General features: G+C 39.4%; 3 protein-coding genes across 6 annotated transcripts; 2 read left to right on the top strand and 1 right to left on the bottom strand.

The window, feature by feature from the left end:
- Positions 1-55: 55 nt before the first annotated feature.
- nedd8 (NEDD8 ubiquitin like modifier) lies at positions 56-2,481 on the bottom strand. The gene is made up of 4 exons (XM_031289972.2): positions 2,225-2,481; positions 2,050-2,097; positions 1,876-1,958; positions 56-1,344 (listed from the first exon to the last, which is right to left on the bottom strand). The coding sequence occupies exons 1-4, from the start codon at positions 2,240-2,242 to the stop codon at positions 1,254-1,256; spliced, it is 240 nt and encodes a 79-aa protein (XP_031145832.1). The 5' UTR covers positions 2,243-2,481; the 3' UTR covers positions 56-1,253.
- A 139-nt stretch (positions 2,482-2,620) lies between these two features.
- On the top strand, positions 2,621-8,007 carry gmpr2 (guanosine monophosphate reductase 2). 2 transcript variants are annotated; one of them, XM_031289971.2, is made up of 10 exons: positions 2,621-2,768; positions 3,326-3,424; positions 4,709-4,828; positions 5,311-5,394; positions 5,497-5,670; positions 5,778-5,859; positions 6,199-6,305; positions 6,881-6,923; positions 7,013-7,172; positions 7,321-7,576. In XM_031289971.2, exons 2-10 carry the CDS (start codon positions 3,338-3,340, stop codon positions 7,508-7,510), a joined length of 1,047 nt encoding a protein of 348 aa, XP_031145831.1. In that variant the 5' UTR covers positions 2,621-2,768; positions 3,326-3,337; the 3' UTR covers positions 7,511-7,576. The 2 variants fall into 2 exon arrangements, with proteins under 2 accessions (XP_031145831.1, XP_031145830.1); XM_031289970.2 differs by having other exon boundaries at positions 2,682-2,768; positions 3,267-3,424; positions 7,321-8,007.
- A 6,891-nt stretch (positions 8,008-14,898) lies between these two features.
- On the top strand, positions 14,899-19,440 carry homezb (homeobox and leucine zipper encoding b). 3 transcript variants are annotated; one of them, XM_031289937.2, is made up of 3 exons: positions 14,899-14,985; positions 16,989-17,054; positions 17,438-19,440. In XM_031289937.2, the coding sequence occupies exons 2-3, from the start codon at positions 16,992-16,994 to the stop codon at positions 19,076-19,078; spliced, it is 1,704 nt and encodes a 567-aa protein (XP_031145797.1). In that variant the 5' UTR covers positions 14,899-14,985; positions 16,989-16,991; the 3' UTR covers positions 19,079-19,440. The 3 variants fall into 3 exon arrangements, with proteins under 3 accessions (XP_031145797.1, XP_035849625.1, XP_031145798.1); XM_031289938.2 differs by lacking the exon at positions 14,899-14,985 and adding an exon at positions 15,041-15,073; XM_035993732.1 differs by lacking the exon at positions 16,989-17,054 and having other exon boundaries at positions 14,916-14,985; positions 17,444-19,440.
- Positions 19,441-19,449: the final 9 nt, after the last annotated feature.

The following is a 19,449-nucleotide window of genomic DNA, read 5'->3' as shown; positions in this document are numbered from 1 at the left end:
GCCTTTTCACGTCTCCTTTGTACAGCTGTTTTGAAAGAATGACAAAAGTGAGGCATTTTCAGCATTAACATAAGTTTATTCTACTGACAAACTAATCCACAGCATAGGTCGTATATGTCACGTGATTCTATACACACTGAGGGGGCCATGTGGTGCTGACACAGCAATCCCAGAACTAAACGTTGCTTCTCTGAACACACAAACAAACCGAACAATATCCATGTAAACTGAGGCCATTGTCAGACCATAGTTGGCACGTTCCTTGTCTAAGCACAGTAAAATGTGCCACCAGCACAAAAAAAATAATTAACAAATAAAATTCATATGAAATTATATAAAACATTATCCTACTGAATGGACAGTCTACTTATGAAGCAGGTGTAAAGCAAAGTCTGTGGTACATGATTTAGAATTAGTGGCAGGAGGTTTTCCAGTTGGACATTTAGGGAAATGCTCTTATTTGCTTTCTGCCTGAGAGTTGGATGAGAATATCAATTTTCTCATCCAACGTTTAGCCAAAAAGTCATTATACTGTATGTATTTCTCAAAATATTCCTTTAACTATGCTTTTGTCCATTTTTCACAAATCTAACTGAGCTACACGGGTGCTTTACAAGAGAGAATGACTTTTGCTATGTTAATACACCCTGTAGCCTCAGATAGTTATACTGAGTGAGTTTGGGCTTTTTGTAGGGAACAGAATAAAACATGGATGAAGCAGAAAAGTCACCATCTGAAGGAAAAACCTGTAATCCAAGGATGGGTTTCAGCATATTAAGCTACAGTTATCTCTGTTATATATTCAGTGGAATAAAGATAGATGCTTACATGCAGAGCCACAGAAAGAAACAGTACAGTACAGTTTTCTGTAGCACCAAAATTAGCTCTGGGTTGTAAATCTTTAGCCAAAGCTTTATTTAATTCTGAAAGTAACTTTGCCTTTGCTGCCAGGGCAAGCTTTAACATGTGGAGTGTCTCGCCATGACAATGTTACAGTGAGAGGGGTTGTGTTTGCAGCCAACACATTTTTGGCTGTAGGGAAGTGGCTGCCACAGGTAGAACCTGATCTCTCTCTTTCTACCAATGGCTCTGTGTTGCCTACGATGCCGCCAGGTGACTCCGCAACACATGGCTGTATGTCTTCGCTGTATCCGTTTAGTGTAGGCATCGCAGAAAGCTAAGGCATGTTTCCAAGTGATGGCTACAACACAGGCTTGGAGTATAGGCTTCTGGGAGAGCCTATACTGTACCTGTCACAGCACCTGCCCTCCTCGCAGAGCAAGTACCAGATGGAGAACAGAGCCTCCCTGGATTTTATAGTCTGCCGCTGTTTTCTCATCGTTCCTGAGAATAAAGACAAAGGGGATGCAGAGTAGAAGGTGTCAGACAGCAGAAATGCCACTATTAAAATCGTCCTACTAAAGATACACAGTTTTTGAAAACGGGCCCAGAATATAGAGGATTTTAAATAAAGGCTGGATCTTATAGTTTGTAACAAAAATTACTAAAACAGGGGAAAATAGTCCATTTGTTTGGGACTATTTTCAGCTGCCGATTGGTGCACAAGTGAGTATTTACAACAACCAGGACGGTGTAGTATGTGGGATTGACTCAAAGCAAACTGCAGTACCTCTGTTCATCGTAATGCGGGAACATGACGGTGTTCATTGATGTATTAGTAATAGTTTTTTGACAACAATGGAGGTCTATGGCACAGAGGAATAAGATTTATCGGGCTTTGGACACATAGGCAGTACTTGTTAGGAGGATCAATTCATTGATGTTTTTTGGTTTACATGGGATATGTTGGCAATAACAAAAATCCAGAATATTAATAAGGCTAGGTATATTAAAGAAAGTGCATCATAATCTTACATCTGTTTTCCACTGTATATCAACCTCTGCTGCTGCGGAGGGATCCCTTCTTTCTCCTCCACCCTTTCTTTAATACGCTCCACCTGGATGGAAATGAATGTAAAACACACACATACTGATTAAAGGGTAATTATTAGCATACAGCACATATGGGAAAATAAAAGATAATTATACCTTATCTGTGGGCTCTATGTCAATTTCTATCTCTTTCCCTGTGAGTGTCTGAGATAAAAATAAATAAAAATAAAACAATTTGAGGGTTATTGTTGAGCAAATAAAAATGATAGGACGTAACAACTATTCAAATGTTTACTGTTAAACCACTGGGCTAATACTTGCTTTGCCTTACCTTCACTTTAATCAGCATCTTTGTTGACTCGTTTTATAAAATAAACTCGAGCAGGATCAGTAGTATGATATTATCTTAACTAAATCTATGACTTGATATACAACAATGATAATACGATATTTTTTGTCAGGAAACCCTTGCAAAAATTAAACGGGTGTTTCCTGTGTTCCACAGTGAATCCCACCGCATTCTTGTTTGTACGACAACGGTTCCGCTTCAACTTGATTTCGGACTGCGCATTTGCTTTATTTACCGTCAGAAAAGAACATAATTTGCACTACAAATGTCTTCTACTAGCGTGAGTATCGCCTCAACAAAATTAACCGAAATTTGTTTGCTGAATACCTAAAATAACCTTTACAACATATTGTGCAACGTGTCGTAAAGCGAGTCTCGCATTGTAGTTTTTGCCTGCCCACCGCCTACTAGCTAAAGCCCTTTAAAAACTACAAGGTAAATTGGTGTTCGCCCCCGTAAAACTTCCCGCGCACACAGTGGAAAAAGAAACAGCGGCACAGACAAAATCAACCATACTTACCTTGAGGTAAATACTTGATTTAGCTAAATATACTACTTAAGTTAACAGCTTTTTCTTACGTTAACTGTTTGCAATGCTAACGTTAATCAAGTTGATGTAACAAAAATGTGACACCTTAAACGGCATAGCTAACCTTGAATTTTGACATTTGACAGTTCTCTTAATACATCCATGCATTTGGGCCAAAGAAGAAGAAGCAACGCTGTTCTGATCTTTGTGGTTCAGTAGCTATGCATAACGTACATAGCATTACCAATATCACTTTCTGTAGCGTTTAAGCGTTTTTGAAATCGCTAGCTAGCTAAATAAAACCGTATTACATCTCCACCAAGTAGTTATTACAGTTAAGGCTAATGTTTGTAGACCTTGCCTTAATGGCATTTAATGACCATATGTTAGTGTATGAAGGGAGAAAAGAAAGGAGTCTAAAAACGAAAAAAACACGCAGCACAAAGCAGTCATCCAGAACTCTGATCTCTCTCTCTCTCTCTCTCTCTCTCACAGATCCACATTCTAGAACAAACTGCTCCATTTAACTTTTTTTTGTTACACAACCTGTACAGCCTGTTTCCAAAATGCCTCGCATTGAGAATGACATCAAGCTGGACTTCAAGGATGTGCTCCTCCGTCCAAAGCGGAGCACACTTAAGTCAAGGAGCGAGGTAGGTGTGGATTTGTTTTTTTACACATGAAAACTAACTGATGTAAAAACAGATTTTTCCATTATCTGAACCTTTACTTATTCCTGGTAAGGTAATCCTCATAGGCATTTGGTAGTTATTAAAGTAGGGAAAAGTAGTAATAATAATAATATATTTATTTATATAGCACATTTTAAAAGCAAAGTTAAAAAGTGCTTTGCAATAAAAGATAGAGGTAGTTAAGACCCAGAACTCAAGATAACAATATACAATAACTACACAACAAATATCATCAGTTAAGAAAAAGTCACAAGATAAAATGGAGTCTTAAGACTTAAGAGATTTAAAGAAAGATAATGAGTTTGCCAGCGTGACATCCTCAGGCAGGGAATTTTACCAACCCAGACAGCAAAAGCCCCTTTGTTGACAATATGAGATCTTGGAACCAATAGTAGGGCCCTGCCAGAGAATCTCAAGCAGCGATCAGGCTAATAAGCAATTAGCAGATCACATATATAGGCAGCAGCCATACCATTCAAGGCTTAAAAAGCAGTAAAATCTCAATTCTAAAACTCACAGGTAATCAGTGAAGGGCAGCAAGGATTGGTGTGATGTGGTCACTTAGAATGGACTGTATGTGTGTTATATAGCTTTTCTAGTCTTAACGACTACTCAAAGCACTTTTACATATATTATTACAGGCACCATTCACACACATTTATACACTCTGGTCGAGGCTGCCATACAAGGTTCCACCTGCTCATCAGATAAACATGATTCACACACATTCACATACCGATGCAAGAGCAATTCGGGGTTCAGTGTCTTGCCCAAGACATGGGACTGCAGGGCCTAGGATCGAACCACCAACCTTTGATTGGTATCGGTGGGACAACGGCTCTCACCTGAGCCACAGTCGCCAACCCGCCTGCTTAGTGCAAATAAAAGCCTGGCAGCAGCGTTTTGTGCCGAGTGCAGTCTTTGGATGTGTCGTCTGCTGATACCAGAATAAAGGCATTGCAGAATCAAAAATAACACGAGGTTACGGGCCTCTTTTCGAACGTTGTTAGAAAAATAGTATATAGGTAGGTATTAGCCCTCATTCACATTTAACCAGCTGGTTAGTGAATTCAAGCAGTGACCCTTTAGCCACAAACCTGCATCTACAAAATATAGGCTCTTGCTTTCCTGTGACTATAGTAACACATTGTGGATCATGTCTCAAATAAATGGTTTCCTAGTTAGTTAAACACATCTATAAAAGTATTAACTACACTAATGTCACATTGTTTTTGCCGTTCACAGGTAGACCTAATGAGGAGCTACACTTTCAGGAACTCCAAGGGCAGCTACAGAGGGATCCCCATCATCGCTGCAAACATGGACACCGTGGGGACCTTTGAGATGGCCCTGGCTTTGCACCAGGTAAGTTATGCATTACATGGGATGTGTATGAATCACTTATTATTTCACAAAGAGCTTTACAGAGCACATAGGGTTATTTATCATTTTCTCTTGTACAGTCTTGGAGTCAGCTAAGTGAACCTAAATGTATTCCAAGCAGTGGACGCTATAATGCCTAATAATCCCTATATTACAAAGCAGGCTGATAGGTGAGGTGATCAAGCCTTCCCCGATTATGGTTCCCAGGTGCCAGAACTTAAGTATTGGTGGCTTATGTGTAGCATTTTTGTCTTTATCCATATAATGATAATGAATGACACAAACTGCTGTATGTCATAATTCCGGGTCCTCTTCTCCTTTTAAGTCACAGAAAAATAAGAGGCACCTCATAGATTTGAAAAAACTCATTAATATATTAATTTATTTATTGTTTTGTTTGTTCATTCATTCACTCACTGTTAGAATATCTCAATTACTCTGTTTTTCTTTTTCTCTTCCACTAGTTCACTCTTTTCACCGCGATTCACAAACATTACTCCGTGGATGACTGGGTGGAGTTTGCAAAACAGAATCCTGAATGCCTGAAGGTACAAGTGTTAATTATTATGTAACCCTTTATTCCAGGAAGATCTTTTTATTGTGGCATTTTTTTGTAACACAAGTCATTCTCTTCTCCATTTATCTTCCAGAGTGTAGCAGTTAGCACAGGGACCGGGGAAGGGGACTTTGACAGGATTTCAGCCATCTTGGCGGCGGTCCCAAAGCTGCAGTTTATCTGTGTGGACGTGGCCAATGGCTACTCCGAACACTTTGTTCACTTTGTCAAAGACGTCAGGGAGAAGTTCCCCTCTCACACTATAATGGTCAGTAGATGTCTGCCTTTAAACTGTGGGGCTGAAAAGGGAATGGGTGTTCACATGTCAACATTTCTTTGATAAGTAATCAATAAAACATTTGTTATGCTGCTCAGGCAGGAAATGTGGTGACAGGAGAGATGGTAGAGGAGCTAATCCTGGCTGGCGCTGACATCATCAAAGTAGGCATCGGACCAGGTGATTAAAGCCTAACATATTTCTATGTCTACATGTTATTTATATTATATTAAATAAACTTTCACATACTCTCCTGGATAGATATGTGCCACGTAGCAACCTCCATGGATGTTTTAATTGTTTTTAACTGCTCTTTAAATGTTTTATGTTAAGCACTTTGAATTGCCTAGTTGCTGAAATGTGCCATACAAATAAAGCTGCCTTGCCTTGCTCCATTCATTTGGCACTTACAGATCAAACAGACCATAAACAATGCTTGCAAATTCTGTTTCCTGTCATCATAGACTGCAAACTAGAAATCTTAAGAGTCATCTCTTGCCCCTGTGTCTTCCTCTACAGGCTCTGTGTGTACCACCCGCAAGAAGACGGGGGTGGGCTACCCCCAGCTCAGCGCTGTGATCGAGTGTGCAGATGCTGCCCATGGCTTGGGTGGCCACATCATCTCTGTGAGTGACTCTCTTCTCTGATAATCCAAGGATTTAATCATGCGTTCTACACAGTTCTTCTTTTGTGTAGAAATAATGTTAAATAGTTTGACATTCTGAGAAATAGGCTTTGCTTTCTTGCTGAGAGTTAGATGAGAAGATTGATACCACTTTCATGTCTGTGTGCTAATTATGAAACTACAGCCAGTAGCCAGTTAGCTGAGCTTAGCATAGAGGCTGGTAACTAGGAAACAGCTAGCCTGGCTCCGTCCGAAATGATCAAAATTCAGAATTGTTTTCCACATTTCCAGTCTTTATGCTTTATTCTCAGCTAACTGGCTAATGTTTCCAGGTTCATATTGACTGGACAGAATGGTATCGATCTTCTCATCTAACTCTGGGCAAGAAAAAACAATGCTTTAACCTGAAACTTATTCATGTCTTTTCTTCCCACAGTCAACATGGTTTGTTAGACATGTATTTCACCCTGAGAATGTGCAGCCTTATCTTTTGTCTCCAGGTTGTACATACAACCATGATAAACATACAGTCACACTCAAAACATTGTGATATGTTTTGTCTTCTCTTTCACACAGGATGGGGGATGTACTTGCCCAGGAGATGTGTCAAAGGCTTTTGGTAAGCTTTACTGTTTTCAAATTGCACTTAAATTCCAACCATAGTAGGAACGCTTTCTGTTCAACTTCTCACTATATGTTTGCTCTCAGGTGCTGGAGCGGACTTTGTGATGCTGGGCGGTATGCTTGCTGGACACTCAGAGAGCGGGGGAGAGATTATTGAAAAAAATGGCAAGAAATACAAGCTGTTCTATGGAATGAGCTCCGACACGGCGATGAAGAAACATGCAGGAGGCGTGGCTGAGTACAGGTCAGAGTCACAGTTAATTTGGTGTGTATCGGTATAAGAAACATGTCAGTTTTTCTTATATGTTTTTGGGTCATTGGTGTTGACATAGTATACCATGTTTACACTGTGTCCTCTTAAGGGTAATCCCAGTTTGTTTTTTTGCCTCCAGAGCATCGGAGGGGAAGACAGTCGAAGTTGTTTACAAAGGTCCGGTGGAAGTGACAATACGAGACGTCCTGGGCGGGGTCCGATCCACCTGCACCTATGTTGGGGCAGGTAAACTGAAGGAGCTGAGCCGCAGGACCACCTTCATCAGGGTCACCCAACAGCTCAACACTGTCTTCGGCAACGACAGCTGAATGTCCAGCTCGATCCTGCTTCACAACGAAGGTTATAAGTCTGCAACACTGCCTGAATGATGCTGTTTGTGGATTGACCATGTGTAAACACAAGTGAACAGACATGAATATTAATACTGAAATACTGTCCTTTTACTTTCCTTTTTTGTTGCAATGCAATTTTAGTATATTGGGTTTTGACTTCATAGACATTAACAGAAATATTTTTCATTACACAGACTCAGAGTCGCTTTAGACTCTGAATGTTACTTTTTTCATACAATCTACGAAGTGTTCCAGGGGCCAGTGTCCCTAGACAGGAAGATGTAAGCTAGAGCAGTATGTCTCCAGCTCTTTGCATGTCTGCTGTCTTATCATTCCAATGCAAGGTCCTTAGTTCTAGTTTTTATGCAAAACCATAACTGTCTATTAACAGTATCTACAACATGTAGTTAGGCTCTATGCTAATATTATACTGTAAGCCTCACACACATATATACAATTATAGCAAATGTCTTTATTATTATTATTATAATAATTATTTCTATTATTATTTAGAAAGTACTAAATATGTATTCAGCTGCTGGGGCTAATTAGGAAATGTAACTGCTTTTAAGAAATTCAATCATTCCACCACTTTAAGTTTTGCACTTTAATTACTTGAGATTTGATATTTAGTTTCCATTATCATTTCATAAATATGCTTTGAAAGTTCTTTTAATATTTTTAAATTAATTAGATTATGGGATAATTTATATACAGTATGGACCAGTATATGCTGAATGCTAGAGTACAGTACTAGAGCACATACTGTAAGTTACAAACCAATGAAGTGCTGAATTCATAGCAGGTGTTATTCAACATGAAGATATACAGTATTATGCAGCCTTTATCTTCCCAGGTTCTAGCTGCTCCTGATCAGTACCAAAGTTTGTGTGGGCTCATGTTAGCGATATGCACATTCAAATTATTGTATGATTCATTACAGCCTTAAAATTAAGGGATCATTCCTTGGAGGTTTTACGCCATGAGTATTGGGTAATTATGGTTTCATTTCACACAGTGTCTGTAGATACTCCACTTCAAGCTGTTATTACATGATTTGTGTTGTTTCATTTTCTTATTGTCACATTGGTGTGAAAATAGCAAAATGTAAAAATCGAAATGCAGTCATTAAAAACATTCCACATCTTAACATTTTACTAGCTTTATTATTAATCGGATCATTTGCAAAGTATGTATGGTACAAAGAAACAAATGTCCTTTCTGACAATCTGATTTAATTTTTAAAGACTGCTCTGTAAAATAATTATACTATGTGAGAACAATGACACATTCACCACCAGTAGATGGAGACAAACACCTTAAACTGGCAGACAGAAAAAAGATTACAGTTCCCATTACAGTTAAAACAAACGACCTTGTTGCAAAGATGTTACATTGCTTCTAGTGTATGATATGTATTTTGTACACTAAAACAATAACAGCATTGGCTTATTTCTGCTAAAAAAAAAAAGTAAGAGCTAAAACCACTATTTTCATTTGACAGCAACTTGAAGCTTAGCAATAACGTGTACTCATCCAATGAAAGCACAAGGTGCTATTACTGTAGATATGTGCATGCACTTCTTAGCTTTGTATAATGATAAGCAATGACCAGCACGGTCCTACCCATTACTGAAGCTCACAAACTATCTCTGTGATGCGTATGTCACCAATATATGCTCCACAGGAACAATTGGTGCGAGAAGGAGAGTTACAGAAGACACCAACTTCGGTGTATCCATTGCTGTTCTTGTGGTAAACCTTCCCACAGGGGCACTTCCATTGCTGCTGGGGGATCTTTTGGCAATTTTTCTTTGCTAGTTGAACAAAGGGGGCCAGGTCCCAGTTGTTGAGGCTCATCTTAATTGTGATTATTTCTTCCCTCTGGTGCTGTCCGATTCTGTTGAAGAAGGACAGTGAGGAAGCAGCAAAATTCCAAAACACCTCCACCACTTCAGGTCTTGGTACGGTACCATCTCCATTTTTGCCCTGATGTGTGATTAGTACTGAGGAAACCCTGCGTTTTTTCTCTGTTGTGGCCATGACATTTTTCAGCTGCCCAAAAACACCTTCTGACCTGGCTGATGCGTCACAACAGTCACCATACTCTGTTGTGAGGGAGCTGAGCTGGTCACCTTCGTAGCACAGACCATAGACATGTCCATCCTTCAAGTTCTTTGCAGACTGTTTGTCACATAAACCAATGGTCCAGTCAGAGTCTTGGGAAAGTTTGACCATCCACCTCTGAAAGTTAGGAACTGACTGGGCACTACGAATTAGAAGCATAGCAGAGCATTGCTCCAGCCAACTACTGTAGAAAATCTTCCTTTTGTCTTTGGCCAGTGACATGCCAGGGCCCAAAGTCTGTGGGTCAAAGATCAGGTCTGAACTTGTAGCATTGAGCTCCTGGTGGTTCTCTGGGTCAACCAGAGTCAACAGTGAGCCCCAGAAGTGGCCTGCTTGCTTTACCATTTGTTCACCATTCTGTCTTATCTCCTGAACCAGTTTGTCCCGATCGCTGCCAGGCTCCAACCCTTTTCTCAGATCCACAGCCTTGGCTTTCTCCACATCCTGATGCACCTGAGAATACATCTGCAGGAATCTGAAGGTGTCCTTCTCCTTCTGTGCTGCTTGCATGCTGCTGTTGCTGGTTTTGATAGACACCATGCGGGCAGTGACTGAACTCTGGACACTGGTCAGGGCAATGTCACGTAGGTTAGTCACAGCCTCAATGAGACGCACACTGGAGCGACCCAGCTTCTCTCTTTCACTCTTCTCCCACTTTTCCAGACTCACATTCTCATCATCAGTTTTCCCTAGTAAGGCCTGCTGCTCAGTGTTGAGCTTCTCCATGAGCTCTTTGTGGGCTGTGGAGAAGGTCTTCATATTGTGTATGCGGTGCTGGTCTTCAATGGCGCATGAAACACACACACAGGTCATGTCATCCAAGCAGAAGTACTCAAGGAGTTTGCCATGTTGGGGGCATTTAGTGGTCCCACATAGGGCCATAGGCTCAGTCAGAGGATGAGTCTGTAGTAACACAGGAGTGGTCAGGTGGGCCTGGAGGTGCTGGACACACATGGAGATCTCACATTTCATGCAGGTCTTCCGTGCTGGTTTCCTGTCCTCTTCTGTACACATCTCGCAGAAAATAACTTGTAGGTCCTTTTGTAGACTGTCAGACATGTTTGCAGAAGCAGGAAGTCAAAAACAGGAAGTCCTGATTTTATTTGTCTTGAATATTATTCACGATTGAAAATTCTTAGGATCCTTCTTGTTGCTCTTTGGTTGACTGTGTTTTGGCAGAGTAGTTGTTCACCCGTTTCTGGTTGCTCAGTTTCTGCTCTGATCTCTCTGCCACAGCAGCACTGCACAAAAGTTTCGATTAGTGCAAAAACCAAACATTCATGAGGTGGAGTCAGACAGATGGGTGTAGGCAGCCGTCTCATGCCTGGGCGACTCCAACGGTAAATTCAGAGGGTCAAAAATACGAAATCGAGAATTATTTTCTAGACGCAGTTACGGTTAAGTTAGTGAGCATGTTGCAATTAATTGAAAACCGTTTGAAATTAACAATTTAAACTCTTAAATTAACGATAGCCATACATAGCCTAGTTGGCAGATCTGTGGATGTTGTTGTATCCCTATTTGATGAAATCTGCGATGACTTTACCTTTTTTTTTTATTAGCCTAATGCTTTATTTGCAAATTCATAACAGTACAAAAAAGGACAAGCATAACGAGGTGAAAAACATATAGCTCAACAATGAAGCCACCCACATGTAATAAGCCTACTAAAATAATACACGTTTAAAATAATAGGAGATTTATGAGATAGATAGAAAGATAAACAGATAGAGATAGAGATATGAAATTTGATTTATAATAACATATTGGTTAACCTCCTCATTTCTGAGATCATAAAAACAAAGTATAGGCTACATTTTTAGAGGTGAAGGGACCATTTAAAACTGCATCAACGTTTAACGTTGATATTTGTTTAAGCAATATCACATGAGAGAGGGTTTAATTTCGAGGTCCGTAAGCATCACTGCAAGGGTACCCTCGAATATTGCGATTATACAACAACTTTATACAACGATTACCAACAAATTAAAAGTGATAATCAAACGGTATTCATATTGTGGAGCAATTCGCTCTTAAAATAAAAATAAACCAACAGACAGGATTTCTTGTCCCTCCCTGTTTAGTCAGTCAGCCAACTTGAGCGCTTTGAGATCGTGGGATAAACACAAACCTGCTTTGCTAGCTGCATCGTGTTGTAAGTAAGACATCTGCTGAAAAAAATAATTGTATTCATTAGCATGATTGCCGTACTGTTTAGTTCAAAACCATCCCAAACACCAAAGTACGAAGACATAGGCCTAGCGGACCAGACGCGAGTTTTTATTTTGAAAAGTAGGGGAGGGCATAAGGCCAAGGATAAGAGATAAGACGGGAGGCTCCAGGCCGCAGCCATACACTCTTAGATTTGGCTGCAGCCTTTCTGTTAGGCTTGGTTAAGGTAGATACGTTTCATGTCACACGTGTTATAATTACATTATTATATGTAATTATATTATTATAATACATGTTACAAGTAGGCCTATTACTGAGATCTTGTTAGCACTACAGTTAGTCTCCTTGGCACTACAGTATATATTAATTTGACTGCAGCTTAGCACTAATCAATGACATATTAAATGAAACAAAGAAAAAATACAATTCTGGTAGTGATAGGTAGGCATTGAAATGAATATGATCACAATGTGTAAACAGAAATGTGGTGATGTGGGCTATAGACAACAACAAGGCTGTCCATTAGAGAAGTTCACAAAGCACCTCTGCAATGTGCAGGGCACCAATTCTCCACAAGAACAGGTGGCCTGAGAGGACTTCTGGTAAATGTACCCTCCATAATTGTATGCATCACTGGTCTCAATGTAAACCTTTCCACATGAGCATTTCAATTGCTTCTGGTATTGTTGTTGATGTGGAAATAAAGCTCCAGGTCTGACTGTGCTTGCACTTGAGCTCTTGTGAGTGATTCTTCCACTTCCAAGGAAACAAAAGGGGTTAGGTACTGGCTGATGGAGCTGATTGTTATTGTGACTATTTTTCTTTTTTTTTGGTGCGTGCTGATAATGCTGAATAACAATAATGAGTTAGGAAATCTCCATACAACTTCCATTTTTTGCAGTCGGGCCATTTGTTTTGTCATATTTTCACCTGGAGGGTTGACCGCTTTAAGGGAAACCATTCACCTTTTCTTCTTTAGGCTGCCCTTATAAACTAAAGATTGATTCTCAATTAAATATTATGTAATAGCTGTTTGCCTGTCGCAGGTCCCTCTGAGTCTGGTGGGAAAGCTTGAGCTGTACTCTCAAGCAGTATCATTTCATGGGAAAGAAACTGTCTACAGTCTACACACTACTCTTTTATAGCAATATAGTAGTGTAATCTTTATTGAATGATAAGGCAAGACAAATAAATGTTTTTTTTTATTATCAGTAGGGTGGACTTCCACCCTACTGATAATAAAAAAGCCTTTTCTTGTCTTACAATAAAGATTAATAATCTACTACAGGCAGGGATGTGCACAGACATTTTGGGCGGCCGGGGCTCAAGGAAAAAAAGGCCTAATAAATGTAGTTAATAAATAATTATTTATTTGAAATTTAAACAAAACATTAAATATATTAACACAACTCTGACTACCTTACCAATGTATCTTATTTCCCTTATGCAATTGTTTAATAGATTTAATAAATACTCAACAAAATAATCAGTTCACACAGATACTTTTTAGTATTCATCAGGTGATGATCATGATCACAAACACCAAAGGAAACTCTGCTACAATGTGCATGTTTTCTATGCTACTAGTTTCAAGTATATATTTAGAATAGGTGACTGCACCAAGGAGAGGGACATAGTTTTGTTCATTTTGCAAATGGCAATAAATCATTTAAAATCTTTTGATGTTGGAATAATAATAATAATCTCAACAAAAAACTTCACACTAAACTGTAAAAGGCTGTTGCTGCAATTTTGTTAATTTTACAGGAAAAAAACACTGCACTAATAATGAATAAACACTGTTATTGTTAGATGAGGAGCCTATACGATCAAAATGATGAAGTTACTGTTTAATGCAGGACACTTTTTTTCATGTTGTGGGCAATTTAAAGATTAGAGATAATCTATTGTAGAGATGTTAGCAAGACAGAAGTTATGAAGAATATAAGAAGAATATGTTTATTCAGAATCAGCTTTATTTGCCAGGTATGAGGACACATACGAGGAATTTTGCTTTGGATTATACATTGCTCACAATGTGCTTACTCATACAAAACAAACAATAAAACAAACAATATATACACACTATAAACATAAATAATATAGACAGGTTGAGGCAGTAGTGCAATGAAGAGTGCTAAGTGTGCAGGAGTACATTTTTGATAAATTATTATTTTAATTATGGAGCATAGTGCAGAGGATGCTGGAATAAATAAGTATTATATAATAGTCTTTCAGCTAATAGCTGTAAACTCGAGGCACTGGCTGCTTAGTCTTTTGTTCATCACCACTCACCTTAACACAAGCTAAGAAAAACTTTCTGGGGGTCGGAGCTGAAAGGGACTGCTGCCTTTCTGTCTGCCTCTCTCTGTGTGTGTGTGTGTGTGTGTGTGTGTGTGTGTGTGTGTGTGTGTGTGTGTGTGTGTGTGTGTGTGTTAGGGTTAGGGTTAGGTGAATTGTACACTCCATCCGTTCAATCCCAGGAGTGGAGCTGCCAACTGTGATAGGAATTCTTGTTTGAATAAACATTTTTAGGCAACACTTTCTGTAGGTTTATCTCTCTTACACATAGTCAGCGTCATGCATGAGTCACTTTGACTCCAGTAGTTAGCTACATGAATAACGTTAATAAGAAATGGTTAATACATCAATGTGTCCTGGACTGCTATAACAGTTGGATCAACATCTTTCTATAAAATATTTTCAACAAAAATTGAACATAACCTTGATGAAAGTGGGATTTGCAGGGCATGGTATAACGCTAGAGCTCCGCTCACTTTTTAAACAGCTCCGGTTCTGTAAGCGATTGTCCCCATTCAATTGATGTTTCAGAAAATGCTTATATAAAGGGATATACACCCTGAACCCAAGCCAACCAAATACGTGATGGATCGTTACCATAAACCATTTGATTCGGCACAAAAAAACATTTTGAAAAACGAAAAAAGGAAAAGGGACAAGATCGACTTCAGTGGTAGCAGCTAGCCTTTCGCGGGTGCGGTAAACATTGCCATGGTAACGGTTCTAACCCGTCTCTGGTACAGCGAGCTCCACCAATCACAGATGTCGCTGTGAACGTTATAAACTGACTGAACCCAGATCAGGAGAAAAATATCCCGTCATACTTACAAGACATTTCTTTGTGCTTGAAGGTAGGAACTCCAAACCATTCATTAATTAAAGTTAGTAATAATGTCGGTGTCTTCTTGATACTACCTGCTACGATAGAGATAAACAATTGTAGGTAAAGAAAACTTCGCTTTGTTTACTGTATCATAACCACAACAGTACTATTAAGCTTAGCTAGCTACATAGCAAGCTAACGCTAGCTAACTATCTTACGTTAACGTGCTAACCATAGACGTAACTAGAAACCTTGTTTTATATCTATGGTGCTAACAAACAGACAAAAAATATATAATGGAAGAAGCACTTCAATCCCAATCGATCAATGATGCAATCAATGATTTGTAACGTTATTGTAAATTACAGTAGACAACGTTATCCACGTTAGACTAATGAAAATGGTAAGGAAAGACTTGATGTCAGAATTTAGTGCGAATTTAGCTAACCAGTTAGCTAGCTAAACTTCAGCGACATATATAGCTAATATACATTTTTACCCCATAAAAAGGCTAACGTCAATTCAACGCGAGTGTTGATGTTCTTTATTTGGTGTTATTTGGTTAGCTAGCTAGCTAATGATTTCGTTGAAACATGAAATTAACACGGGGCAGTTGATATTTAGATTGGTGACCAAATCCAAGCAGTTGTCCCGATCCCGAATCCCAAATCCTGCCCTAATTGTCCCGAAAATTAGAGCAAAGTCTCAAGAGCAGACTCTCGAGTAGTTATATAGTCTGCTAGAACATTAGGCGCGAATTTCGATAACACGCATTGCTGTTTTTCATTCATTCATGTTGAAATGGAGGCTCAGGCTGGTGTCCCGGGACCCGATGAACACGTAGCTATAGCAAAAACGTCTCTGCAGGTACCGGGAGGACTGAGTAGGGAAGTTTGGTATTTCACACGGTATTTCACTACATAACGAACAGCACACACCAACACTTGGTGTTTGTTCTATGTGTTTCATAATGACAATTGAGTTCATGATTTTAATGATATTTTATTTGTATTTTCGGGTTTACATGACAGACAGTTGAATTCCTGAATAAAAATAATAAATCATTTTGGTGCGGAGTTTTTAAATTCATGCACTTTGCTAAAGATGAAACTAAAAATTAGTGATGTTGTATAAAAATTCGCTCTATCTACCTACTACCTTTAAATGCTGCAAACACATTAATCAGTAATAAAAGTAAAATATATGTACAATTTGACACGTTGAAATAAGTCATTTACCCAGTGTTGTAATGTAACGAAGTACAAATACTTCACTACTGTACTTAAGTAGAATTTTCACGTATCTGTACTTTACTTCATTATTTATATTTCCGGAAACTTTTACTTTTACTCCACTACATTTCCTAAATAAATGTATACTTTTACTCCACTACATTTCCCCTAAGCATCTTAGTTACTCGTTACTATAAAATATAATCAGAAGAAATTTATTACACTGAAAAAAAGGAAGTTTGGCGAATCATTGCTCCTAAATTGCCAAGATAATGTATGCTCCATTTCAGTTGGTGACGTGATGCCTGTTTGTGGCCAAGTGGCAAAAAAAAAAAAACATAGGCCAAAACTAAAGAAGAAGAGGAGGAAGCATAATGACTGATAGTGTCATGGAAGCACCTGCTGCAGGCTCTGCCGCCATGGTAACAGACAATGACCACCCCGACGACAGTGGTGATGAAGATAACATCACACACCTTTGGCCATAAAGTTCATGATCAAAGTTTTTTTTTTACTTTTACTTTTACTTCTACTTAAGTACATTTAATATCAGAAAAATGCTATGAATACTTAAGTACAGTAAATATCAGATACTTTAAGACTTTTACTCAAGTAATATTCTAAAAGGAGACTTTAACTTCTACCAAAGTCATTTTCTGGGAAGATACTTGTACTTTTACTCAAGTATTGCTTTTGAGTACTTTATACAAGACTGCATTTACCCAATGAAAAATGTAATTATATTTTGTACATAATGTGTAATATTTTAATTTTGATTGCATGCTTCTTTTACTTACAGTAAATGAAGGTACTGCTGCATGGACATGGCTGTCAGCTAACAACAGATAACACTTCTATTAAAAAGGTATTTATTTTACATCCTGTTAAGGTAAAGTAGAGGTGGGTAATAATATGGATCCTTTATCACAGTATATGTTATTTTATATCGTATGTATCATACACTTTCCTAAAAGTTCCGTTGTGGCAGTTTATAAATAAAACAATAAATCGACACCTGGAAAATGAAGTATTTCATCAGATTAAGGACTCAGCCTTGATACATGGTGCGCGGTCCTGCAGGTGAGCTAGCGGGTGCCCCATAACCAGAAATATTACAGTAAAAGGATATCTACCACTATATAAATGTTAAATAAAAATCTGACAGTTGACAAATTTATATCTTCTCACAGTATATGTTATTTTATTTTATTAATGAATACATATTTACCCTTTCTGTTTGTCTCTTAGTTGCAGGGGTTAATGCCACAGATGAAAAAGATGAGGCAAAAAGCTGATGGAGGACTCCCCAGGCTTGTACAAGAAACACCCAACGCTCCTGGAGAATCTTCATCAGATATGAATTTTGCGCCGATGGCTTTCAATCTGAACCAGAGCAGTGCAGTGTGTCTCCCCCTGGTCTCTGACAGTCAGAGGCTCATATGGGTGCACTCAAGCGAGATCAACCTACAGCTGGACGGTGCAGCAGAGCTAAACAAGGCCTTCGACCGCTTTCCATACCTGACAGAGAAAAAGACAGCTGCACTGGCGCAGCGCTGCTCCCTGCACCCAGACCAGGTGAAGGTTTGGTTCATGGTACAGAGGCTCCATTATGGCATCAGCTGGGACTATAAAGACATACGCAAGGTTCAGAGGAAGATCCTGTCAAGTCAGGGAAAGGAAAAGCTGCAAAATAGCATGGGAAAGGAGGTAAAAGAGGATAAAGGAGAGAATAAGAAATGTACAAGAGAGGTAAAAGAGCCTGGTGGGAAGAAGGCAGGAGAGGTTAGGGAGGAACAGAGTGCAAGTGAGGGAAGGATGATGGGGGAAAATGTGAGGGATAATGAGCGATTGGAGAGAAAAATGAAGCAGGTGCAACCAATGAAGAAAGAGAAGGACAGAAAAGTAGAAGAAGACATGGGGAATACTCAGAAGAAGAGGAAAAGGAGGACAGTGACGGCCCAGATGGGAAAGAAGAGAATGAAGCAACGGGAAGACGGTGTTGTGGAGAGAGCAGAGGAAGAAGAAATAAGAAGTGATGAAGTTGAGAGGGAGTGGCAAATAATCACTCAATCGGAGACAACACTTTTCTCCAGAAAGAAGAAGAAGTCAAAAGCAAAGAAAAGATTACTGTCGGTCCAAGAGCGGCCTGCCCTAAAGAGCGTTGTTGTGCCAGATGAGTCGCTGGATGCAAGTCCTCTGCTCATTCCTCCTTCTCAAACTCAGGCCTTTGACATGCCTCCTCTCACTGATAACCAGACAGAACTGCTGGAAAGAGGTGACGCTGTTCCCCCGTCCACCTCAAATATTCATTTGATCCCTGTGAAAAGCGACGTTGAGGAGAAAACAGAAATGCAGACAAATGCAGCAGAGACAACAAACCCCAATAATGCCGGCCCTGATGCTGGCAAACTGAAGGAGTTCGTGGAAATACTCAATGATCTTTTTGTTGCAGATGGTTCATCCAACATCGCCCAACAGCTGGACTGTCATGAGGTAGACCCATGCACACTTAACACTCGGCTCCGCTGCCATAAAAAGACGCAAACCCAGATGGCAATGATGAAGGTGGCTTTCTTGCACTGCCAGTATCCAGAAAAGGATGACTACAGCCGACTGGCAAAAGCGATTGACATTCCCCGCTACTTGTTGATTCAGTGGTTCGGTGACATGCGCTATTACATCAAGAAAGGAAGGCCACGCTGGATGAATCAGGAGCAGCACAGCCAGGCGCTAGACAACATCTGGTACCGGCAGTGCCTGAATGCACTGTTAAAGACACAGTTACACATGGCAAGCAGTGAGTGCGGCAATAAAGCAACCTGTGAGATGAAGCTTGACACGAGTGAAAGCTGTGGCGAGGAGAAAAGTGTGCCGGTGCCCCCAGAGTAGAAATGATGACACAGCCTCTGTACATATTATCCCTCTGGGGGCAATGAAGATGAATCATCTCTTCACATTTGGAAATATGCATCAGAAGCAGTTTAGTGACTTGTAATTTGTGTGTTGATGTTTTAAACTTTCAGACAGATGTTTGATAAAAGGTTGCCAAGTTAAGACACATTCCTATAAATTTGCCTCCTGTTACATATTGTTGTTTTACCGTTTTTGTGATAACGTGTTGTTAACGTGTGTCTTTATCTGCAGTCGTTTCAAAAGATACTCACTTGCAATATAGATGCAATTTTACTTTGATGAGTCACTTTGTGATGTGCAAGTTTTTATTGTCATTCAAATAAAACAACTTCATGGTTCGAACATGA

Source organism: Sander lucioperca, chromosome 17 (assembly GCF_008315115.2).
Source record: "Sander lucioperca isolate FBNREF2018 chromosome 17, SLUC_FBN_1.2, whole genome shotgun sequence".
Taxonomy (NCBI): domain Eukaryota; kingdom Metazoa; phylum Chordata; class Actinopteri; order Perciformes; family Percidae; genus Sander; species Sander lucioperca.
The sequence above is the reverse complement of the archived record's forward strand: the minus strand, read 5'-3'. Positions and strand labels throughout refer to the sequence as shown.